The sequence below is a fragment of the Salminus brasiliensis genome, chromosome 6 (assembly GCF_030463535.1).
Source record: "Salminus brasiliensis chromosome 6, fSalBra1.hap2, whole genome shotgun sequence".
Taxonomy (NCBI): domain Eukaryota; kingdom Metazoa; phylum Chordata; class Actinopteri; order Characiformes; family Bryconidae; genus Salminus; species Salminus brasiliensis.
The window spans coordinates 9,949,394-9,976,387 of NC_132883.1; the positions used below are offsets into that span (position 1 = coordinate 9,949,394).

The following is a 26,994-nucleotide window of genomic DNA, read 5'->3' on the forward strand; positions in this document are numbered from 1 at the left end:
GTAAACCGGAACCCAGTTTTAGGACCCCCATTCCACATTAAGAAGAGAGCAATTCTAGAAGAGCCCCTACCCCATGCATAATTATGTCTATGCAACTGTACACTGTTAGAAGTCTTAGGTAAGTATTTTCTATAACATGCACATGCGAGTCCTTTAAAAGTAAAGTGTGTTTATGTTAGGGACATATATGTGCCATGAACAAGCACAACTGAGCTGTCAAGCAGAAAGCAAAATAACAGAATTGCGCAGGAGGGCTAGTAATTAGTCTCAATCACGGAAAACCAGACTGACACATCTCACTGGTTTCCTCTACTGCAGTGTTATCTTGTCTAGCCTGTGAAGATTCATTTTCGGAACAAGTGAAGTATTATCCAATAATACTCCACTTCAGTAAGACAAATTTCTTTAGAGCCAGCTATAGTGCTGTCAGAGGACTAGATCTCAGTCATGCTCAGTCTGGCTGATGTATGGTTACATCAAAGTATCATTAAATTTGTCCTCCAGTCAACTTTACACAATGAAGCTTAGCAGACTGCTGTAGGGTTGCCAGGTGTAGGTCCTTCCCACCCAGAAATAAAAAAAATCTGGGTCAGATGTGCACTCTGTGACCCCTGGCTGCAGACAGCTGTGACATTTCTGTGATTCAAACACAGGTTTTACCAACAGTATGCAATCCTCTTAGCTGGCTGCACTACTCTACAGCCCCTACCAGTGTGTTTCCAACCTGATAGATGATGGGGAATTGAGAACAAAGCACTGCATGTTTTATGTCCAGCTGAAACATTGCACAAAATTGCTTTGAGCCTGAGGCTGCGGCAAATGTTCGCTTATTTCACGAGGAGTTTCAGTAAAAGGCCTTGCCACAGAACGCATCCACATCACACAACGAACCATGCAAAACTGTCTCTTGCCCTTTTTCAAATTAAACATGCAACTTCCATCCATCTTCAATATCAGCAGCAGGGCGTGCATGCTTGCTATCGGTGTTATTTCCTCCCGGAGGTTAGAAAAATCTAATAATGAAATGCTTTGAAAGGGAAAATTATGTGTCCAATGTAACTCCCATGTTGTGTAATAATTACATCTGCAGCGCATAAGTCTTTTATGAGATTCCGGATAGTTCTTGCCAAGCACATATTCAATATCACCGGCCCGGAAAGAAAAAAAAAATAGTAAAAAAAGATTACCGGCGACTCAAAGCTCAAATGGTTGTCCTTTGCCTTTTCCATTCAAATACAATACATTTTTTATGTTTCACATCAATAAGTCATGCAAAGGAAAAGGCAATTCCATCCATGATGACCCCTCAATGTTCTGTTCGACATAACCTCTATTTAAAAAGGCAATTTAATACAGATATCTGACAGATGTCACTAATATAGGCCGACTGCAACATTTAATTTGTATGTTTAAAAGTGGTTTTATTGAATAAGGACATTATTTGTGCTTATAGAAAACATGAAGGAGGACAACTGTCGGTCTTTAACCTTGTACGTGTGGCACTTCTGTGCAGAGCATTGATTCCTGAGTACAGTGCAGTGTCATGTCATGTCAAGTCAAATGCATTTGCATAGTGCTTCTTACCACCTGATGTTGCAAAGAAGCTTTAAAATCCAGAAATAGGACAAAAAAAGAAACCAAAGGAATAAAGCATGTAACCATGAGTGAGAAGTCAAAGGGCAGGGAGGAAGAACTCCCTCAAAGCTGGAAGAAAAACACTCTCAAAGCTGAAAGACTAAGATCAAGACTCACCAAAGGGGGTACCTATTCTCCTCTGGTCAGCACCCCCTTATGATTTACTAAAAGATGGTTATGAAGGTGTTTGTAGGTCATTCCTAAAAGTGGCAGTTGAATGCCACAGTTGAATGCCACAACAGCCTGCATCTTTGCTTATTAACAGCAGATCACTTATATAAATCTCAAATTACAACAGATCATTATTTAACACAGTCCTACTAGCACAGAATTTTGAGTGTGCTAAAGCACATTTCAGTAAGAACTCACACTGACTCTCTGAAACACTCAAATAAGGTTTGAACATTGAATATTAGGCACTGTACACTTTGTTAATAGAACATTTTATGATATTATTACTAATTTGCACACCTGACCCACTTGTACCACTAATGACTGCTCATTGATATACATGTGCAATAATACATTAGCAAACCCTTTGGAAGTACCTGAATTGCTGAATTGAGTGAACATTCACAGTGCAGGCTAGAAAAAGTAAGTAAACTCTTGAACTTCTTGATCCTCCATTTAGCAGCAATCGTCCTGTAGCTGCAAATACAATTTGTGGAAGAGTTTTGGACTTTTCATCCCTGCAAATGTGTTCCTTTTAATCACTATTTTAGGGATGACTTTCATGAACAGCCCACTTCAGGTCATGCCACAGCATCTTAATAGGGTTAAGGTCAGGACTCGGGCCATGACCAGGCCATTTCATTCCAAAATGCATATCTATCTATACTTTTTTTAAGTTGCAAGAAAAACTCCCTCAAAGCTGGAGGAAGAAAGGTGGGGGAAGACCAAGATCAGGACTATAACTATTCTCTGGTCAGCACCCCTTATGAAAAGATGGTTATAAAAGTTACCTCCACAACTATCCACTGTTATGCACTGGTGTACTGATATAATCAGTCACATGCTTAGCTTTATTACTACTACTACTACTACTAATAATAATACTAATAATAATAACAACAACAACAAAAACTATCCAGTCTATGGTTATTAAGGCCTAAAATATACCTTTATTATCATTAAGTTCTCTTTGCATATCTCCATATTTCATCTTAGAAAGCCAGGGTCAGAGTGCAGGCTCAGCTGTACTACAGCACCCCTGGAGCAGATAGTGGCAGCTTGGTGGACCTGGGTATAGAACCCACAACCTTGTGATTAATGACCCAGCACTCTAACCACAGAGGCACCACTGCCCCACTTATACTAAAACTGCCTGTCAGGCAATCAAACTTCAGTCCTCTGCGTGACAGGCAGAGCTACTGTCCACTATACTAACTAGGACAACCTGAAGAAGCAGCTTCAGCGTATTCTGTAAGAGCGAAAGAAGCTTAAGTTAAAGTCTGAGCTGAACAAGCTTCAAAAAAACAGCATAGGCAGAAGCATCCTGGGTTGGAGTCTGTGTGAGTAGTGGAAGTCTTTAGTAAGAGTCGGTGCTGAATCAGTCCAATCAAATATCCAAGTGCTGGTACATCACGTAATGCGGCTTGGCTGGTATCGCTCATTTAGATGCAGCCGGCAAATAAAACATTTCTCAAGGTTAGACAGTTTTCTATCTCAGTGTTTTGAATGAAATCTAAAAATATTGATTAGGTGCAAGCTGGTATGGTGATGATGAATATCTGTAAAAATTAAATGCATAACTGAAAAACTGTTGTGGATATGCTTATGCGCTGTTTGTAGGTCATTCCTAGAAGTGGCAGTTTGCCAGACTGACATACTGGAATAGCCTGCATCTTTGCTTATTAACAGCAGATCACTTATATAAATCTTAAATTACAACAGATCATTATTTAACACAGTCTTACTGGTACAGAATTTAGAGTGTGCTAAAGCACATTACAGTAAGAACTTACACTGACTCTCTGAAACACTCAAATAGGGTTTGAACATTGAATATTAGTTTTATGATAGTTAATAATTTGCACACCTGACCCAATTAACTTGTACCACTAATGAGTGCCCATTGGTATACATGTGCAATAATAAATGAGCAAACCCTTTGGAAGCACTTGAATTTCTGCAGTGAACATCCACAATGATCCTCCAGCAGCAATTGTTCCGTAGCTGCAAATACAATTTGTCCAACTTTGTGGAAGAGTTTTGGACTTTTCATCCCTGCAAATGTGTTCCTTTTAATCACTATTTCAGGGATGCCTTGCATGAACAGCCCTCTTCGGGCCATGCCACAGCATCTTGATAGGGTTAAAATCAGGACTTTCAGTTGTGCACTTTGGGTCACTGTCCTGTTGCATTACCCAACATCTCTTCAGCTTGACGTCATGGACTGCTGCCCTAATATTCCCCAGTAAAGTGTTTTAAAACATTCATTCTTTCCTCAATGATCACAATGAGTCCAGGCCCCCTAGCCCCAAAACTATGATGCCCCCACCACCATTCTTCACAGTTAAGATGAGGTTTTAATGTGCAATGATCTTTTTCCTTCAAACACAGCGCTGTGCATTTGTACTAAAATAGTTCCACCTTTCCCAGAAGCACTGTGGAACATCGATCATTACATCATTAACACTTACACACATTCTTCAGGGTGCTTCAAACACATGTGAACAAAGTTTTTTTTGTAGTTTGTAGAGTCGTTGGTAGGTGTTACCTTTGGGTCTTAGAGTGATATTAACAGGACGTCCACTTTTAGGGATGCAGTAGTTCCTGGGTAATTTCCCCTCGGGATGCAGAAAGGCAATTTCAAGTAATTCATTTACTTTTTCTTGCAAATGTATACTACAACACCTTTGCTGTAGAAAAAAACTAATTCTGCCTCTGCCTTCCAACCTGCACTACTGTTTACACACTTTTCGTACTCACTGTCTACGCCCACAGTGCCCTTGTCTTTTTACTAGCATTTCTATTTATTGTCTCTGCTCCAGTCATTCGTTTTACTGTACCACTATTTACTGGAGTTAAATTCAACTGCATTGAATGAACCTGAAGAAATAAAGCTGTTGAAAAAAAAATCTATAGATAGACCCATAAATTAAATACCATCCGATTCTACGGTTCATGTGTCAATATTGCATCTAAAAGACAGGGCAAAGTCGGGTCCTTTAAGGAGGCACGCTTGTTCCTTATCTTACAAATATAGCATTGTTTTCTGCAGAGACTGAGAATTCCACATCGCCTTCACTCCAAATGTACACCATTGTTCTGTAATTCTTCCTGTCAAAGCAGAGATAGGGCACGTTGCAGGAATAATTACTGCGCAAATGTGATTTTACATACAAGCTTTCCTTCAATCTCAATCTCTCTCTCTCTATTGCTAGTTCCCTCTCAACTCTTCCAGCTTAGAGTTCGCCCCGCTTATCAAGCGTCTGCAGCCGAGCGCTGGAGGAGCCAAAGGCAGGCAAGAAGTAAGAAATCCTAATCTTCATTCCCTCCATCTGCCTGCATTCGACTCCTCTTTGCAGAAAGAGAGCGTGCCTGTGCCGACCGCAGGTGAACCAGCCTGTTGCTGCCGCGATAGCTCATTAAACTGTACAACTCTCCAAATCCGGCCACAACGCATTTGTTTATTCCATTCTTCCTTAATTAAGTCATCCATTTCCTTTTCGAAGGATTTCGCCGTTGTTTAATTATTCGCTTGCCTGTTGGCTTCAAGATGAAATTAATTAAAGAGGATTTGATTAGGTTTTTTTTCCACTCGTTTCGTTTTCACAAACGGCAATATGCCGATCAGCATGGGGCCAATTAAAGCAGAACCTCATTAATTCCCGAACAGAACGATTCATCAGCCATCCATCTGACGCAAGTCAAAAACTGGGGAACAGTTAAATATTCAGAAAAGAGCATCACCACACAGCAGGAGATGCTTAGACCATTTCACCCAATCAAAACTTGATTGGACGTAATTAAGGCACTGATTAACACATTAATACACCGGAAAAAGCAGACCCTTAGCATGAGGTGATAAGATTATGTTGACATGTACCCATGGACAACAGGCCTACTTCTTCCTTTCACTTTTCTTTCTTTTAATCTTCTGACGCCGCGTTCGGCCCTTTTTCTGGTAATTGCTTTAGCCTTGACCTCGAGGAGTCTGGGACGTGCGTCGTCACGGCGATAAAAATCTCCATCAGTCTTTGAGCAGATAAATTCCGGATCTCGTGCTCAAACAGCCTAATGACCATTCCTCATTAGGAAACAAATAGGATGGACAAAGGCATTAATCCCGGATAAAGAGATGGCACAAAGAAGCCCTGAGCTCTCCTGATTCATGAATTTTGGAGGAGTTAATTGATTGTGGGAGCGAAGAGCTGGAGACAGAGAGACAAGCTGATTGGTATCTGACCGTTCAGTTGGGTTGGTTTTACAAGCCAGACATTTTATAATTGTGTGTTAGAAGATAAACAGAAAGTGGACTCGTATGTAGCATAAGTTCCGCCCTCCTTTGGATAGCGGAGGACAATCCAAACTCTTGGAGGTGCAACTTGTTCGCCTTTACTGAGCCTCCAGTGGAAATGCTGTGGAACGTCGCTGCTGCATATGTCTGTAAAAGTCGCTCGGTGGCACCTGTAATGATTCCAACCTGTTTGTTATGACTTCTTAATGTCTTTCAAAGTTACAAATCTCATGTGTAGACCTTTTAACATCAACCTTCAAACTACAATGATTTATTGTGCATTTGTGTCCTTGCACCAGGCTGTCAACATCACAGCGAGACCTTGACACATGGGCCTCATTCACGCCAAACACTACACACAGGATCAGGTTTTCTCTCCGGACAGCGTTTATACAAAGAGCTTCATTACGCTGTTCACTTGAACAGTCCATTTTAATAAGCTCACAGTGAGCTCTTAATTGAGCATGTCCATCAAATTTCACATCATGTTATATGCCATTCCTGTCATATATTGTTTGTTGGCAGGGTTAAAGCCAGCCGATGACCTACTTATTTACTTATTATTCGGTCATGGTTGACTCTTTGTCCCAGTGACAGGAGTGCAACTCTCAGTGTGTCTTGTTATTAGTCTTAAGCCTTATTTATGAAGTATTGTGAGTTATTAGTTGCTACTATGCAACTCTGAAATATGTTAAACCCTTAAGACCAGGAAGAATGGTACATCAAGCACCGGTGTGGCAGATGTTTATATTAGTCTGGCTGGGGTACTCTGGCCTGTATGGATTAAGGGGTTAACATGGTCAAATATTTACCAGTAACATGACTACAACTCAAATAACATACCATGATCATATATCTTCTTATTGAGCCTCACTTTAATATAACCCCTTATTTACTGGCAAGGGAAGCTGATGCTGAACATTAGGCACAGTATAAGCAATAAGTAACTAGAAGTAGGAATGTCAATCATGCCTGATCCAAGCATATTTAAATGGATTAGTTCTGAGTCTTTATTTATATACAGGGTATCTAGATCAACACCTGGTGGCCTAAAGGTGCTAATAATATACATTACAGTCCAGCTGGCAGCACTGGGGAGCCTTCTAAGAAATTAAATAAAATGTGTTTAGCGTCTGCATTATGGAGCTATTACAATTATATGAAAATATAAATAGAAACCATTTCTGAAACTGTATGAAAATGAAATGCCCTGTTTTACCAGCGGGAGAACCAGACATCTTTCTTGTTTTTTTTTATCAGCACTGAAGAGCGCAGAACCGGGTGGAGGCTAACCCCAATGCTAATATACAAACACTACAGACATCCAAATCAAAGCACATAATATCTCATTAAACGTCTCATTGGGGCAGCGCCGGGCTATTGATGACAGGGTTTGTGGGTTCGATACCCGGGCTCTGCAAGCTGCCACTGCTGGGCCCTTGAGCAAGGCCCTTCACCTTCTCTGCTCCCCGGGTGCTGGAGTTGGCTTCCAACCACTCTGTGTGTGTGTGTTTTCACCATTACAGATGGGTCAAAATGTGGAGAACACAAATACATGCACATTTATCTTTTTGCCTTTACCTTTTAAAGAAATTGCTACTCGGTTCAGACTAAACTGATCAGGACTGAACATGCATGATGACAATCATATAAGATTGCTTTTTTGAGCACTAAATAAATGTTTTGATTTCACTAATATATTGGGAAGCTGATATTCATTCATGTATTTAGTGTAATCAGGAAGAGCAGATCTACAGTATCTGCATTTAATTCATTTTCCTGCATTTGTACCCCAACAGAAATTCATGTAATATTTCTCTTTAATATTAAACTGTACTCTCAATTTCTAAATTTTTAGTATGGGTGTCAGCATCTGCAGCATTTACAAGAAAATACTGGATATCTGCATCCGTCCACAATTCCCATATCAGTGCAGTGCCTAGTGCATTTTCAATATGCAAGTAATTTAATGCTTAGACCACTGCACTACCCAAGAGCCCATTTTTTTTCAAGTTTATGTTGTCCATGGAATATGCTTCCACTTCAGCTGAAAACTGTCTCCAGTCTGCTGTTATTACTGTTATGAATACTTAAAATATGAAGATATGAACAATAGAAGGAATGAAAACAGCAGAAATAACATGTTGCTTACCCATGTTGCCAAGTCGTACATGCAGCCTGCCTTTGACGGTGGTGTAGACGCTGATGGCAGGGATGGCCCCGTGTCTGCCAGCATGCTCACTGACCAGGCTGGTGTCCTGCAGGTAATCTGTGGTAATGACCTCCAGTTCATGACTCACCTGGACTGCAGATCGACCCTGCCGCAACATATGCTGCACACAGACATAACAGCATTTTAAGACTCTCCAACGTCTTCACACTGATGATATTGGCATTGTGCTCATAGTGTAGCACATTGTGCCGGCAGGTGAGCACTACCAAAAACATTCAACCCACAGTCAGGTGCAATGTAATTAGGCATATCAGAGTATTACTGGCTCCTTGCATATTTGTGTTTTCGCTGCTTTAACACACCTAATCGTCCAACTAATCAGCTAATTAACAAATCCTTCTACAGCTGAAGTGAGTGCGGTATGTACAGCTACTGTATACCAAAGGGGAAAACCAAATACTAGCTAGGCTAAGCGGTCCGTGGGCTGATAATGTAAAGCTAAAGAAAAAAAGAATAGAGAGCAAGAGAGAGAATGCGAGAGAGCGAGCCCAATTTCAATGAAATTGCATAGTTAGCATAACTATGACAAACACATTTACAGAGTTCCCACTCATTGGTGGGCAGCCATGGCCTCAGGGGTAAAACAAAAAAAAAGTGGGCTTGGGACTGGAAGGTTGCTGTTTAGATCCCTAGGACAGGCATCCACGGCTGAGGTGCTCCTGAGCAAAGGTGTTAGGTTCCCCAGGTGGTTGCACATGGCTGTGTGTCCTCACTGCCCTGATCACTAGTGTGATTGTGTGTGTGTTCACTGCCACATATGGGTTAAATGTAGGGGTTGAATTCTGTAGAGCTGCTGTGCAGTGGCTGTAAAGTGTGCTTAATCATAACCGTTTCAGGAAAACATTTTCCAGGATTTTTCCTGGATGTTTCACGAACTTCCACATATAAGATAAGATAAGATAATCCTTTATTAGTCCCACAGTGGGGAAATTCTCCACTATTCAGCACTAACTATTATATGCAAAATATTCCTCTGTAAAGCCTTTGGTGTTTTCCATGGAGTAATTTGGAAAATGGTCTCTAAATGTACAGGTTTTCAACCATTGGTTTACATAAAATATTCTTTAATATTATATCATAAGTGTCAGCTATCAGCTAATGCCAACCATTTTCTGCAGTTATTATCATCATGGTTGCACACTTCATGATTTAGTCCGCAATTTAAGATATCAACAACGTTCAAACTCCAAAATGTTGGGTCTGGTTGTGTAACTTGCATTTGTATACATTTTTTTTTTTTAATCGTACACATGGTACACTTGGTACATGGTACTCACTCTGCAACATCATACCAACCACCCGGGATACCATAGCAAGCACTCTGCAACATCATACCAACCACCCGGGATACCATAGCAAGCACTCTGCAACATCATACCAACCAACCGGGATACCATAGCCAGCACTCTGCAACATCATACCAACCACCCAGAATACCATAGCAAGCACTCTGCAACATCATACCAACCACCCAAAATACCATAGCAAGCACTCTGCAACATCATACCAACCACCCAGAATACCATAGCAATCACTCTGCAACATCATACCAACCACCCAGAATACCATAGCAATCACTCTGCAACATCATACCAACCACCCAGAATACCATAGCAAGCACTCTGCAACACCATACCAACCACCCAGAATACCATAGCAATCACTCTGCAACATCATACCAACCACCCGGGATACCATAGCAATCACTCTGCAACATCATACCAACCACCCGGGATACCATAGCAAGCACTCTGCAACATCATACCAACCACCCAGAATACCATAGCAAGCACTCTGCAACATCATACCAACCACCTAGCAACCACCAATTAACCCCAAAGCAACCATGTAGCAACACCATAGAAACCACCTGAAATACCATAGCAACCACATAGGAACAGCCTAGCAACTGCCTGACTTTTTCACTTTTCTAGCTATTATCATCATTATTATTATTAAAGTGATATGTGCATGTGAGAAACATGTACAATGGGGCTAAAGACCCTTCAGTTGATGTAGAGGTTCTTTACCAATTTTTCACCCTGATATCCCTGACATGGTTCTCTATGGAACCAAATGTGATTCTTTATGGCATCGTTCAAATAACCCTATGGTGCATCTTTATTCTTAAGAGTGTACGTCATGTACAGAACAGACTAGTTTGATCAGATCTGATCAAGAGACTGATTCACCTTACAATAGTCAGTCATGAGAACTGAAACACTACGCCTTTTCCTGCCGACTAACTGATGAAAACAGTGCTGTGGTTTCTAACTCAGCCTCTGAGACAGTGAGATCAGCCTGCTGGGTTTGTTTTATCTCCACCCCAACAAGACAGCTATTACAAATCCTTAAACATAACCGAAACCCATCTGCAAACTCAACTCGTCAAAAGCACCCGTTACCTTACAGCTACATGCTAATTAAATCCAGCATCGTACTGATGACAACGGAATTGTACCGAAACCGCTCACAGCGAGCTACGTGACTTCAGTGATTCAGTCAGACAAATTCATTGCAGATGTCTACAACCCATACTTCAAAATGATCTTCCACAATGATTGACATGTTCCTGTCTCTTCCACTGTCTGACATAATTCATAGCTATCTTACGAGGCTGGCCTCCTACAGTGGACAGCGGTGAGAGACAGGCCTGCATGACTGGCATTCAGATAAGTGCTCCTCTTTGAGAATCATAACGACAGCACTGGCTTGCACAGTGGGTTGTTGGTTTATGGTACCTAGATATTTACTGCCTATTTTAACATTGGATTCTCAAAATTAGACGCCCCCCAGTTGGGTTTTCAATCATTTTTTTTTTAACTTTTCTTGCTCTGTACAAAATAGATCTTTAATAAAATAATTAAAAAAAAAACCCAAGACAAATAAACAAAAAGCATTCTGCAACCCTCACAGGGTCAAAATTATACTTACATTTACTTAGATTATTAATGCAGTGGTGCTGAAAGTTCAGGTTCAGGTTCTTAACTTCCATGCTAAGCATGGGGGTGGTAGCATGTTGCTCTGAGGCTGTAATGCTGCAAGGTAATTTGCACAGTGCATAACATGGATGGAATAATAAATTAGGAGGGATACCTCAGAATTCTCATATTGTTTCTCATAACCTCAAACCATCAGCTGGACGGTTGAAACTTGGTCACAAATGGGTGTTCCAACATGACAGTGACCAGTGGTTGTGGAATGGATAAAGCAGGCTAATGTTAAGCTTTTGCAATGGCCAACCTAAAGTAGGACTGTCTAAAAGTGGGGTCTAAGCCAACAAATTAACTGAACTCTGCCAATTCTGCCAAGAAGAGTGTTCAAACTAGAGTTCTGCCAAAAGCTTGTTGGCAAAAGTATCTGGTCAAGATGTAACTTGCTAATGGACATTCAACTAAATATCAGATGTGCTGTACATATATGTCCATTCAGCCAGAGAAAACCTCAGTTTGACAATAGCCCAGATAACAGCCAAATGCAGCCAAGTGTGTGTTATGGCAATGGCAAACGTGTGTACTGTGGGTCAATTAAAGCAATGGAAAGTGTATTGTGGGCCACTGCCCAGGCTGTAGCAGCTAAATTTGAGGCTTGTCATGGCATTTGAACTCTGGGCCACATGTGCCTCACATGCTGTCTACCATGTGAAATGTTTGAACAGCATTTCTATTTTGGGCCACAACTGGCCAAACTGTAGATGGCCGTGGCTGAGTTCCGACACCCAGCAGTCACTGCTGTCATTCCACAGCTGTATGTGGGCCAGATTAAAATGGAAGTGTGGGCCAGAAATGGGCCATGACTCATTTGCTATCTGGGAGCTGTTGTGTACCTCTCACGATCATTTTATGAGGAACACCTACCATATAGATTCACTTAATAGAGTTATAATTACTGACTGTGGCCCATCTGTTGCTGCATAATTTGTCAGCCCAACTCTACCTCGCCCATCAACTGGAAGGGGCCACCGTAGGACACCCCAGGCTATGTGTAGGAAAAATAATACATTCTTAGATGCATCATGAATGTGTAGATGTTCCTCATATCTTTGTGAGACAGGCATTTGTGCATGTTCTCGCCATTTCAATGTTCTTCATCTGATGTTTTATAATGGGGCTGAAAAACTGTGTTAAGCTGAGTTAAGCTACAGTAACTGTAAACAAAGTGCATCTAGTTTCTGATGGTGTGTAGGCACAAGGTAGCTCCTCAGGACGTAGGTCTTCACAACGTCTTGTCAAGCTTGCGATTTTCTCTTGAACAAACAGTCCTGGGGCTGAAAATTAGACTGATGCATGATAAAAACTCTCTTCTGAGGGTGTTTACACATGATCAGAACATGCCAGAGTTAGACCGGGACCCCATGAACTCCATCTGGCTGTTGACTAGACACTTCTGAACACAAACAAACAACAAACAAACACACAAAAGCAAACACAACAAACAAAGCCCATGTGTGTGCCACAACCGGTTGACAAATGCCACAATCTGATGACAAGCGGCTGTGGATTTATCAGCAGCCCGATCTGCTCCTCTGTGATTGGGGAAAAGGTCAGCATGGCTGTTCTGCACCATCAGTCCGATGATGTGGACGCAGAGGTCTCTGCTCGCGTTTTTGTTTTTGTATCTGGTATTTTTTAACCTTTATTCAGCATCTGGTGTTTAACAGATGACTCCGGAAAAGAACAGCAGCACTGGGCAAGCGGCCAAGCGGGGTAGTCACAGCCGAAAGTCTGGGAAAGCTATCTGAGAGCTAGAACTGTTTAAAACCATTACCCAAAAGCTCTCAAATTCACAGCTCATAAATTCTGCAGTAGATCGCTGTCCCAGCTCACCTGGACAAAGATCAGACATAAAACATTCATAGCGGTGAGGGACTCGCAAGTACAAAGCGGTCTGGACAGTTTAACACCTACCATGGGTACGTCAAGTTGAGAATGAGAGAGTCTCAGGCACTTGATTATCCTCAGCTTTTAATGCTGTGTAGGGTGCTTGTGGTGTGAGGTGCAACTAGACTAGAGAGAAGTTCGGTAGGAAGTCATAAGTGCTGCTTGTCACAGGCAGTATTAGGTAGCATTTCTCAAACATACAGGACAGGGATCGCCTATTTTGCACTAGATATGCTTGTGGTGTTGTGTTGTGATGTTGGTGAGGTCCTGAGCTGTACTTCTGACAAAACACAACAGCAGCAGCTTTGGTAAAAGCTGATTTGTGACTGAAATCAGAACAATGGGTGGTCTGAAAGAATGGGTGGCTCTAAAGAGTTCACTGAACTCCAGAGTGGTACTGTAATAGGATGCCACCACTGCAACAAGTCAGTTGGAAAAATGCCTCCAAGATATTCCACCACCAGCTGTGAGTGGTATTATTGAAAAGTGGAAGCATTTAGAAACCACAGCAACTGTTAAGTCTTAAAATGATGAGAGGCTAAACAAGCCCCGCGTGGCCTCCCACCCAGATGTTTTAGAGGCGAAAGCTGCATGACTGTGTCAGGTGTGCAAGAACCCCAACTCATCATCCACAACCACACCAGTCAGTTGATGAAATTTCTTCTCTCCACGATATTCTACCATCAACTGTGAGTGGTGTTTTTGAAAAGTGGAAGCATTTAGGAACCACAGCAACAAAGCAGAACACGTAAAGTTACAGAGCGGGGTCGCTGAAAGCTGAGGCACATAGTCTCCAGCGCTCTGCTGACTCAATAACTGCAGAGCTCCAAACCTGCTGTTAGAGCTGCAAGGGGGACCAACTCCATATGAATGCATATGGGTGTCCCAATACTTTTTTTTTTTTTTTTAGAAATATGATACTACATGACACAACTTTTTCAATTTACAAAGAAATGTATTCAAGGAGGCCAGAGGAGAGCGCAGCAGTGGAGTTACATGGCCATGGCCTAATGGGTCACATAGGAAAATCAGCCTGGAGGGAGTGGCAGTTGTTAAGTCTTGAAATGGTGAGAGGCTAAACGAGCCCCTGGGTGGCCTCCCACCTGGATGTTTTAGAGGAGAAAGCTGCATGACCGTGTCAGGTGTGCAACATGAGTCAGTAACCACAACTGGTCATCCACAGCCACACCAAGGCTTTGTGCCTCTTGCAGATGGAGTGACCAGTAAGTGCTTGAAGGGGATGGCAAGATCTCAGTGAGGATCTGTAGTTCTAGGGATGCAGAGCAGCTCAGTCTTACTTTAAGTCTGTTCCAATACTTTTGCTCATCTAAAAACAGTGTAGTTTGCCACCTAAAGTGCTACGTTCTAAGTTACTTCTGGACGTAAATATTTTCTATAGTTTCATATCAGTCTTTAATCCCCAAACCTTTATGGTATAGCAAAAACAGAGGAACTGGCCTTATTTCGCCAATACCTTTGGAGGAGCATCTTGAAAATCATAAAAGCTAATGTTCAATATCATACCTTTAGTTCCACAGCAGCAGAACCAATAAGCAGCAGCGAGTCACTGTCCCATACATCTATCTGCAGAGAATGAAGTGCCAGGTAGCGCAAGAACCACACCCGCTCCCCTGGCTTCAGGAATGATGGGTCAACACGGTACTGCAGCTGTAGCCCAGGGCAACCTGCCACACATAAATACACACACACACACACACACACACACACACACACACACACACAAACACAAACACACTAATTATAAAAAGGACTACAGTTAAATGTTTGTAATCAATCAATTTCAAAAACAATATTATTGAAAATAAAAATGCACAGGACGATATACAGCATGAGGAAGGGGGTGTGAAGGAGAGAAACAGAAATAAAGATCATTCTGATGTAATAAGTGCAAAGTCACACACCAAATAATGCATGCAGGGTACAATTAGGTCGTTTCCCTTTGCCACTACAAATTCATAAAATGGCACTAAAATCATGGAGGCATCAAATGCTCCTATGCTCCAAGCACAGGAGCTGAACCCTGAGAAATGTCCTCAACACAAATCCATCAGCTATAAAACTTTCTATATAACCTTTCTTTTTTTTCACCCCATTAATGCAGTTCTCATCATTAACATCAGTTTTAAAGACCCTAAAATAGAACCCTGTGGGATGCCACACAATACGCTAAGCTCTTAGCAAATAATTCACAGCAGCTTCTGCAACAGGATTAATAACAGACTAATAAACCTAGGGTTCAAAAGGTAAAAAGAAGATTACACACTGGCCCTGTATCTCTTCTCTGTCAGAGATATTCAGCAGAAGGACATCCTGACCAAATACAGACTAAGCGACCACTGCCTGGCTACAGACCAGGGCAGAGGGGGGAAGGATATGGGGGCAAGGAATGGTGGAGACAGAGATGCACTTTCTCTTTCACTGTCCAAAAAATCAAAAACACAAAAACACCACATTTCAGAGACAAACACTTCCATAAATTCTGAAATCTCTGAGTTGAGTGAAATCCCTGATCCAGAAAAGCTGAGATTAGTGTTAGAAGATAGATCTGCTCTGGCTGGCAGATATGTACGCAGCCTGAGAGAGAGAGAGAGAGAGAGAGAGAGAGAGAGAGACAGAGAGACAGAGAGAGAGAGAAAGCTATGTCTAGCTTTGGATGAGGACAGTGAGAGAGTTAGTAAAATACTATGATGCTTTTGAGTGCTCATCACCACAAGCATGCAGGACAAAAGTAACTCTCTCAATATACGCTACAGTATACATGTATTTGATTAAACACCTTTATGGGCAGAGCAGGGGGATATATGCAACTGCCTTGCATATATTACACCCCAACATAAACTCCCTTCAAGGTCTACAGCTTCACAGATACATCCTGATACATGAATTTATGCTACGGTAAAACGCACTTTCACAGCAAAAGCAGTCAAGGACACAAACAGGGCTGGATCACACATAAACCTGTGCAGATTGAGCTGTAACTTTACATCGTCATTTTTATTAAGCCTCTTCCCTTCTCTCTCCCTCCCCCCCTTACTATACACTCATGGCAGCCAAGCTAGCAGCATTTGCCCTGTAACAGTGTGTCAGCTCACGTTTGTCGAGTAAGCGCTCACATGAGAGATTTCGACTGTGTGTGAGTGACGAGCAGGATCAAATCCACCAGTGTTAAAAAGCCCACTCTACAGTCAACAAGGTCCTCCACCACACCGACATCCTTCTGACTCGTCTTGGTTACACCCCTGTCTGTCCGCACTGATCTGTGGCTGACCCAGCTGGGTGTAAATACCATCAACGTAAGGTGGGAAAAAAGACGGCTCTCAAAATCCACAATGGACTACTTCAAGAGGCACAAGCTGAAGGTTTAACCATGACCCTCACAGCTCCCTGACCTGGAAATCTGTAGATGGACCTCCAAAAGGCAGTGCGTGCAATGCAGCCTCAGAATGAGTAAAACCTCTTAAAGGGGCCCTAGGATGTCAAACTCTATTTATTTTGGCATAGCTGAAGAATGAGAGCTCAGGACATGGAACTGGCAAACCATGAACCTCAAACCCTGCTGTGTCCTCTTTCAAAAGCGAAATCCCACATATGTAAAACAGAGCTGTAGAACAAACATACTTGGCCCACTAGCTGGCTAGAGGCTAAACGCAACGGCTTCTACAACTACAGTCCACCAGCCCCACAACCAGCCAGCTCACCAGCCCAGGTCAACTACAGTCCACCAGCCCCACAACCAGCCAGCTCACCAGCCCAGGTCAACTACAGTCCACCAGCCCCACAACCAGCCATCTCACCAGCCCAGGTCAACTACAGTCCACCAGCCCTACAACCAGCCAGCTGACCAGTCCAGGTCAACTACAGTCCACCAGCCCCACAACCAGCCAGCTGACCAGTCCAGGTCAACTACAGTCCACCAGCCCCACAACCAGCCAGCTCACCAACCCAGGTCAACTACAGTCCACCAGCCACACAACCAGCCAGCTTTTCAGCCCAGGTCAATTACAGTCCACCAGCCACACAACCAGCCAGCTTTTCAGCCCAGGTCAACATAACGTAACATAAACCAGCCAATAAAATCAGAGCTAATTGTTGTTTTCTTTTCTACAAGCCCACCATATGTGTGCATCTGAGACAAATAACAGGGTTGTAAACAGGCTTGTAAAACTGCATCTGAGCATTTTTAAAAGAAGATCCCAGCCAAAGTTACACACTCACTGCTTATACATCACAGAACAACTTACATACTCAAGACATGCATTTCTGAAGTTCAGTTTGTATTACTTTAATATGTACTATATCAGCTAGAACTGTACAGAAAGAATCTCGAGCAGAAATACCTTCAAGCTCTTAGAACAGTAGTGTATAGTGTGCAGTCTGAGTGGGTAGTGGGGCACTGGGGGGCTGCTCTCTGCGCTGCTGCTGGCGGAAATATCTATCTTTTATGGATCATATCATGTCCACTGAAAGAGCGTCTCAGACAGGGGGCTGCAAGTAAGAGCATGTTTAACAGTTGAGTAACCCCTCACACCCCCAGCACCTCGATTGCTGTGCATCTTTCCCCTTTCCTCTCTTTCTCTGTCCCACATGTTCTTTCTTTGTCCTGCTGCCTGCCTCCGTTTCTCCATCGCCTCTCACTGCTCGCACCATTAACTCTCCCAGCAGGCAGACAGAGGACTGCTGGGATAACAGCGCACAGAGAGAGTGAGCAAGAGAAACAGAGAGAGGGAGATAAGAGAGAGACAGACAGAGAGTTCGATAGAGAGAGAAGGGCACACAGAGAGAGACATAGAGAAGGATGGAGGAAGATAGAGAGGAGAGAGAGAGAGAGAGAGAGAGAGAGAGAGAGAGAGACACGAGGTAAAAAGAGGTAGAATGAGAGAGGGATAGCAACAGACAGTCGAGAGAGAGAGAGGTAAAGAGAGCCTGGTAGAGGGAGAGAGAGAGTCAGATATAAAGTAGATTGGCAGAGAGAGACAGAGAGAGAGGGAAAGACAGCAGAGAAAGGGGGCGGGGGGAGAGAGAGCAAATCATAAACCAGTTCACCAACAGACACTAACTACAGTCCACGAGTCCCACAACCCGCCAGCCCACCAGCCCAGGTCAACTACAGTCCACCAGCCCCACAACCAGCCAGCCCACCAGCCCAGATCAGCTACAGTCCACCAGCCCCACAACCAGCCAGCCCACCAGCCCGATCGACTACAGTCCACCAGCCCTACAACCAGCCAGGGGCCAATTAAAAAAGTCCAAATGTAAAAATGTACTCTGTCCACTAGCTGGCTAGAGGCTAAATGCAACGGCTACTTCAGGAGAATATGGAAGCATGGGGTAAAAGCTTAAATGCTAACGTTAGCCGACAAACTGCATTGTGGTTCTACAGGCCGTGGCGACTTACGGAAGCAAAAGGAACTGTGCTCACACGCAGAGGGAGTGGCAAAAAGGTGTAAAAAAAAAAAAAAAAAAAAAAAAAAAAAACCAGATACAGTCCAGATACAGTGCACTAGCTCCACAACCAGCCAGATACAGTCCACCAGCCCCACAACCAGCCAGAGCAGCCAGCCCCACAATCAGCCAGAACAGCCAGCTCCACAACCAGCCAGATACAGTCCACCAGCTAGACCTATAGCCAGCCCCATTCAGCTTAACAGCCCAGGCCAGCTACAGTCCACCAGACCCCCAACCAGTCAGACCCACAGCCAGCCCCACAACCAGCCAAATACAGTCCACCAGCTCCACAACCAGCCATGCTCACAGTCACACCCACAGCCAGCCAACTACAGTCCACCAGCCCTATAACCAGCCAACTCGCCAGCTACAGCCCACCAGCCCCACAGCCAGCCAGCTCACCAGCACAGGCCAGTTACAGCCCACCAGCCCCACCAGCTGTGGGGGTGACAGAAAATAGAATGGTAAAGGAAGAGGAAGATGAGGAGAAAGAGAGACCAAGAAAGAGAACAGAGAGAGTGAAAGAGAGACATGTTTTGGTTCAGAGGTCTCTGCGGCTCTATAAATGATCACTGTTTTATGTGCTTTATTGTTCGGTGCCACAAAGCTGAGCGCACACATCAATACTCCGAATAACATCGGACTGAGAAACGATGCTGAGGTTGGCACAGTTTGTGGAAACACTCTCTACCCATTCATTATTCCAAAAGGCTGAATTGGCAAATGCACGTAACAGACAGGCCCACAAATATCACTGCTCCTAATAACTAAGGAAAAACAAAAGTGGAATTTCATTGCAGGATCTGTTGATTTGCGGGTCACAGTTAATACAAATAAATGGCAGGCACATAAGGGGGAGGAAGCTAATGAGTGTTTTTGGCAGGAGAATGGTGCCGCTGTGCCAGATCGGATGTCTCACCAACAGCAAAAGCAGCAGCAAGTCGCTTAGCTTCAGCTCCCTGCTCTTGGGACAGTCCACTGTGTTTTTGGGAGCAGTCTATGGACCCTGGCCAAAAGCTTATGCATTAACTGCTAATTTCCAAACCCCCAGAAAAGGCCTTCTGCTGAAGCGCTGCTTGAGCCTACTTTTAATGCTGAGAGCCTCGACAAAGCTGCCACACGTGGAGATTATATCAAGATAAATCTAAGAACCAAAATAAACCAAATGATTTGACCCCTTACCACATTTAAATAGTAAGAAATTAATTAAGTAATTTATTTATTTATTTTTTATTTTCTGTATTTGTATTTGAAGGCCATCAGGTCATTGGGTGGTGGTTCTCGTGAAGTGGACTTTGGGGAAATGTGGATGTATGGATGCTGAAAAACAAAACAGAAAACCTTTTCATACAGGCTTCCAAGCTAATGATATCCCGTTGTCCTTATAAGCAAGAGCAGAGTGTCTGAGTGAAAGCATGTGCATGACACAAAAAGAAAATAAGGCTCTTAATTGCCAAGCCGGTAACTTTGATAAGTCAGTGAGTTAATATTACGTGATTGTTATCTAACTAACCTAAAAGCACACAAATGTATGGCTTTTGCTTCATTCAGGAGGACTGAGCTGAGAAACTTTGTTACTTGTTTGAAACTGAGTTACTTTGTCTTTCATTACATATCAACTTCATCTCAACATCATCAATACGGCCTGAGGAAACATTTGGAGACAGTGAGCACTGCAAAGGCTTAGACGCTTTTTTTTTGACAAGGTCTCAGACCTTGACCAGCAAATCAGGCCTGAGGCATGTCACCAACTGTAATTAGGAACTGTCTACTGACCCAATTTTCCAAGCTTTATAAAATCCCTGACTCCTCAAACATGGGCTCCGCTAAGAAACTGTCTAAAGATCTGAAGACAAAAGTAATCAATGCCCATGAGGCAGGTGAAGGTCATAAGAAGAAATGTTTTGTGGAATGTTAAGAAATAAATGATGGAACTGTGGAGGTCAAGAGATCTAGGAGACCATGAAAAAACTGCTGGTTAGAGCGGCAACTCAAACCCTCCACATGACCGCATGAACTTTTAGCTGAGTCACTATGGTGGTGCACTGTTCCACTGTGCAGCATTGCTTACACAAACATATTCTTAATGGAAGAGTCATAAGGAGGAAAACTTACCTTACCTTGGCACAGAACGTAACGTCTGAAGTATGCTACAGAACATCTACGCAAGCCAAATCAGTTTTGGTAACAAGCACTGGACTGACTGAGTCAAAATAAGACTATTTGGACACAATCTGTGAAAGTATGTTTGTGGGGGGTGGGGAGGGAACTGCATTTCATGAAAAGAACACCTTGCCAACAAATGGGGTTGTGTTGCTGCCAGTGGCATTGGCACTATGGGTTGGTGCATAGACTGGATTCCACAAAATACCAGCAAATCCTAGATATGTTCAAAAGTTATTGGCTTCTATAACAGGATAATGATCTAAAACATGCCTCAACATCCATCATGGAGAACCCGAAGAGACACAAACTACAGATTTTGGAAAGGCCTGCACAGTTCCCTGACCTAAACATCACAGAACATTTGTAGATTGACTTTAGGAAAGCAGTGCAGCAAGACAACTCAAGAATATCTCAGAACTAAAGGCCTTCAAAAAGAATAGTGGGGGAAAAATCCTCTGTAAGGTGTCCAAACATTTTTATGGGCCACACTGATGAAAAAAATAATGGCAATTACTGATATGACAATTGATTTTTAGGGCTGCTAATGTATATCCACAGGTTCTCCAGGGCCAATACTGTGCTAACAGATACCCCCCCCCCCCAAAACAAACAGAAAAAAACCCACCACCATGTGCATTCATTTTGTAGTAAATGTAACAAGATGCTTGACAGCACCAGATGCTCAAAATATAACACGTCCAATCCCATCTTGAGAAAAAAAAACATAGAGGTAATTCATGACAAGATCTTTCCCAGAGAGCTACACAGACAGCAGAGTTTAGAAAAAAGAAAAGAAAAAAAAGGCAGCAGGGAGCTCCCCCGGCGGGGGTGTGCGGACCATAATCTCACCTGAGCTGAGCGTGCCATCCTTGTTGATAAGCGAGAGAACACAGGGGTAATCAGGCCGGGGCTTGGGCTCGGGCTCCAGGAGCTTGAGGCATTGGGTGGTGACAGGAGGAAAGCGGTACAGCTGAAAGGTGAAATGGACGGAGCTCGGCCAATCCGTGTGAACACCTGCCTGGGGGACCCTGTGGATCGCAAGGGATTCTGGGTAAAGAGGAAGCTCAGTCTGGAGTAAAGATTGAAACATGGATATGATAGAAGTTGATGGAATAATGAACACTTCTGGAACACATTTGCAGACAGAATCTTTTTCCAGATTTCCCAAATACAGACAGCAGTGCAAAAGTTTTAGGCTGCCGTAAAAAATAGAATGAAAAAGCTCATTTGGCCATTATTGGTCATTACATATGCAGTAAATCACTAATATTAGAATAAATACAAATGAAAGCTCCACTGAAAGTTCTCCTGGGTCACCTTTTCCTCAGTCAATCACCAGCTTCCACCTGTTTTTAAAAGACCTCCACTCACGCACCTATTTTGCTGCTTTCAGATGCTGCAGATGCTACGTTTCTTCCCTCCTTCCTCCCCTCCACCACCAGGATGGTCCCGCACGGTTCCCCAGGGGGTTCTACATACATAGCTTCTACATACGGAAGGATCTGCTAGGTCCAGATGTAGCAGGACCTGAGCTGAGGACGGGGCCCACGCCAAATACTTAAACTTGCACTAAAGACTTCTTGTACTCATAACTCCGTTTGGCTCTCCTCTTGGGAGTCTAGTATTATATACAATACCGTATCTGTACCAGCACAGATACCAACACACAGTATCGGTAATAGAGAACACCAATACCATGAAGTGTTTTTTTACATAGGGACATACTTTGTTATGAAACGTTTAAACAACCAGTAAAAGTTTTTCTTTCCATGTGGTTCTTTTGGTTCTGAAACCAAAATGTAAGTTTAAGCAGTTTGTTTACAGGACACACACTGAAGTACCTTTTCACATAGAGACTTGTACCAGAATGTGAAATTTCTGCATAAGCACTTTTGGTTTCTAAATTAGCATTTTTTTACTGCTCTAAAATGTGAATTTTAAACACCAATTGTAATGCTGAGAGTCTTGACAAAGCTCTATGCTGTGACACACGTAGAGATTATATCAAGATAAATCTAAGAACCAAACAAAAATAAACAGAAAGATTTAACCCTGTACCACATTCAAATATTAAGAAATGAATTAATTAATTATTTACTTTTTATTTTATGGAGTATTTGAAGGCATTTGTCAAACTTAGCAAGATTATGCTTCCCTACCTGCATGTATTACTGCATTGTGGCAATTTCTACTTTTTCATAGCTCTAAAACTTTTCAAATATGCAGTTAACCAACCACTAAATGCTGTTTTTTCAAGCTTCTTAGATCTTATTTGGGATAAGATCTAAAAAAGTACAACCTATAAAAAGTTGAGCCATCTACCTAGACTTGTATCTGTATCTGTGTATTGGCAGATAATTGAAACTCTGATATCGGTATCGGAAAAGTTACATCCCTAATCTTATCTGCTTTCTACAAACCGAGAAATTCTTATTACTTATTTTCTTATTACTAGTTTTTAAAGTTTTCTAATGCCAAAATAAATTATTTGAAATAATATTCTTAGGTGCCAAAACTGTATATTTCATCTACCAGCAGATCATTTGCCACCCAAGTGAGAAGCAATCAGAAGCCAGCTACGAGCCAAACCACATTAACATAATGTTGCTGTCATATCATTATGGTTTATATCGTAATTAGAAAATGCCAGTTACACTTTGCACTGTCACAACTTCAAAAATGGCAAAATAACTAAAATCTTATTACACTTCCATTTCATTGCTTTTTCTGTAAAATTACTATTTAGGAGATACAAGGCTTTGTTCTGACAGCAATGATACACTTCTAGCTCTGAAAACACCACAAAAAGCAGATCTCACAAAGCCTGGATCCCAGCTGAGGCAGTACGTGTCCACTCTGCCCCGTCGAGGCTTCAGAGTGATCCAGAATTGTAAAAATGACCCAGAAAAATCATTCCTTTAATTAAAGCCCTTTGATGTTCTGTGTTTTCAGCATAATTTCTATATCCATTATAATATGATGTTCATATTTCAAAATGAGCAAATAAAGCGGGCCTTTATTAAGAAATATTTGAATGACACTTTATTTAGAGTGGTCCTTTCCAGGCTTAGATCTGTAGATCTTCACCTGCAAAGTCACTGAACAGCTAAGGTCCAATTTCTACATTATAGTACCATCTCTACATCCTCAACAAGGTTTCAGACATGCTGCTGACACCAGTCTGTCCTTTAGGGTCGGTTAAGGTTAGGGTCAGGATTGGGGCTGGACTGAGAGTTAGGTTGAGGTTTGGACTGAGGGAAGCTTTGGGTAAGGGTTCTGTTGTGGGTTGAAGTTAGGGTTAGATTGTAAGTTGAGTTTAAGGTTAGAATTATAATAAAGATAGGATAAGATTAGGACCAGGGTGAGCATTAGGATTAGGTTTTGAGTTGATGTTATGGTTAGGATTAGGACCAGGGTTAGGATTAGGTTTAGGTTTTGGGTTGACATTATGTTTAGGATTAGTTTTTGAGTTGACATTATGGTTAGGATTAGGACCAGGGTTAGGATTAGGATTAGGTTTTGAGTTGACATTATGGTTAGGATTAGGACCAGGGTGAGCATTAGGATTATGTTTTGAGTTGACGTTATGGTTAGGATTAGGTTTTGAGTTGACATTATGGTTAGGATTAAGACTAGGGTGAGCATTAGGTTTAGGTTTTGGGCTGGCATTATGGTTAGGATTAGGTTTTGAGTTGACGTTATGGTTAGGATTAGGACTAGGGTGAGCATTAGGTTTTGGGTTGACATTATGGTTAGGATTAGGACCAGGGTTAGGGTTACTTTATGAGTTGACATTACATTTAGGACTAGGGCCAGGGTAAGAATTAAAATTAGGGTTTTGGGATGAGGTTAAGATTAGGGTTAGGGTCAAGGGAAGCTTTTGGGTTAAAAGTAGGCTTAGTATTAGGGCAAGGGTTAGGGCCATGATTTTAGGTTTTGGGTGGACATTATGATTAGAATTAGGGTCAGGATTAGGTTTTGAGTTAAGGTTAAGGTTAAGGTTCAGAGCAGGGTTAGGTTTCAGACTGGGGTAAAGGTTACGATCTTCTGAGTCAGCCTTGTCCCACTTGCTGCTATCCTCCTAACCTTTGTTTTCCCTTCCTTTTTGTTCTGTTCTGTTTCTTTCCCATGTATTTAGATGTGACTGTTCTGTCCTGGTACTGCCAGACCGGGCTCTCCATTATCCTGCTGCTCGGCGCTATTGTTTTTTTGTACGTTTTTATTCCTGTTGCTCTGTCATTTGTTGTGCTAGCCGGTGTCGACCAGAGAAGGTAGGGTTCCCCTTTCGAGTTTCAAGGTTTCTTCCGCTCAATCTGAGAGTTTTTACCACTGTCGCCACCGGCTTGCTCAAAAGAGGTATCGGACCCAGATCTCTGTAAAGCTGCTTTGTGACAACACTTCTCTATAGAAATACATTTGAACTGAATTAAATTGAATTAATCAGCTTAAGGAAACAACATTAAGTTTACTTCATGTAGGTCTACTTCACAGATCTGTTGTTAATATGTTACTGATACTGATTAAATTGCTACAATGGACCACTCAAACCACCACTAATCTCTTCAACAGAATTAGAATTTATCTAAAAATGAGTGACCGCACAGCCTTCCACAAGAAGTAAAAAATTCACTCCATTTCCCACACTGTAAATTGACATTATATTTATGGTCTCATAATTCTCTCAGACCGTGTGAGCAAATCATAAAGTAAATCAGTCTATTTAAATCACATGGTGCCTCAGCAGTTCCTGGATGCAAGATCGATAGCTTTCTTGCAAATTCACTGCTCCCTGTCCTTTCACTGTCACAGGAAAGAAAAATCAATATGAATACAGTTACTTGCTACAGTGATTTGGGAAGGTGGGCTTTCTTGGCTGGAAAAATAATGCAAAGCATGATGCAACAGAATGAAAATTAATTATGTCCACTATGACTCAACAGTGCCTTAGGAATTAATGTAATTACAGCATCTCTGAACACAACTGTGCACTGTACATACTTGGAGGCCCTCATTTCCTACAGGCTTGCATGTGTACAAACACATGATCAGACCTGCAAGGACCTACTTAAGTCGATCTACTTTAAAGTAGGATTGTAAGTCCTTACTTACAGCAAAGCATCTAAGAGCTAAATGATCAGAGAGGTCAATTGTACTGTATTACAATATATTAAAAATCATCAAATGGTCATTTTAAAAAAAAGGTCGACCATCAAACTAAATAAATTTGTCCAGAAAGTCATATTATATAAACTGTTTACTAGCAACGTCAGGATTAATTATCAACACACTATGTGTGGCACAAAGAACAGAAGCAGAACTCTCAAAAGTGTCTTAATAAACAAATGCTGTGACTGAAATGGATCCCTATTTACCTTTTAGTAGTGAGTATGTCAGACATTTTTCTTTGAGTGTCCGGATGGCTTAGTGGAATTTTAAGGCCACTACAATCTCCTACAGTGAACACTACACAGACTGAGTGTGGACCAAAATGCATCACGAGTCTCTTGTCACTAAGCAAAAGACAGCGAAGCGAAAAGGATACGATGTCGTTTGCACATAACCAAGTGACTGATACGAGCATTTTACATCGTCCCATGCAGACCCAAGATGACAGTGAATTCCATGAACAGCTCAACACTTTACTAAATTTAGTTTAGTCTCTCCCTTAATAGTTCAATTCTAATCCATGATCCATTTCGGTTACAGTCAAATCTTCCTTTATGTGCTTTTTTAAAAACTCTCCTCTAAAGAAAAAGTCTAAGAAGAATCAGTATTCTCAAAATAAACACTTTCTGAATCTTTAAAGAGCCTTCCGCTTGTCTTAGACTGTAAAGATTTAGAACATGAGCCCCTAACATTCATATGTATTTATTTATAAAGCACTTTACAACAGATTTTCACAAATAATCAAATGTTCAGTTAAATAGTTGCTAATTACTAGAATTAATGTGTAATTTAACAAGATGAATAGTGGAAATGTGGTATCAGTTAGCATATTTTCCAAGGAGGATTTTTCCCCTGTGAGCTGTTTCCTCCACATCACTTCAAGATCTTGTTTACTGATTAGTTTTTTTAATGTTGATTCAGTTTTTCATCTATTTAGCACAGATTCAACCGAATCACAAATATTTTACATGGTTACATAGGAAAAC

The 26,994-nt window shown here is 42.0% G+C and overlaps 1 protein-coding gene across 4 annotated transcripts in view; it reads right to left on the minus strand.

The window, feature by feature from the left end:
- The window catches only part of nphp4 (nephronophthisis 4), a 207,082-nt gene that overhangs the window by 32,454 nt on the left and 147,634 nt on the right, over positions 1-26,994 (minus strand). For all 4 annotated transcript variants that reach the window (XM_072681571.1, XM_072681570.1, XM_072681573.1 and 1 more), the window contains 3 exons: positions 21,692-21,870; positions 14,735-14,895; positions 8,250-8,430 (listed from right to left, as the gene is read on the minus strand). In XM_072681571.1, coding sequence (XP_072537672.1) covers positions 8,250-8,430; positions 14,735-14,895; positions 21,692-21,870 — 521 coding nt within the window. The remainder of the gene's footprint in view (positions 1-8,249; positions 8,431-14,734; positions 14,896-21,691; positions 21,871-26,994) is intronic.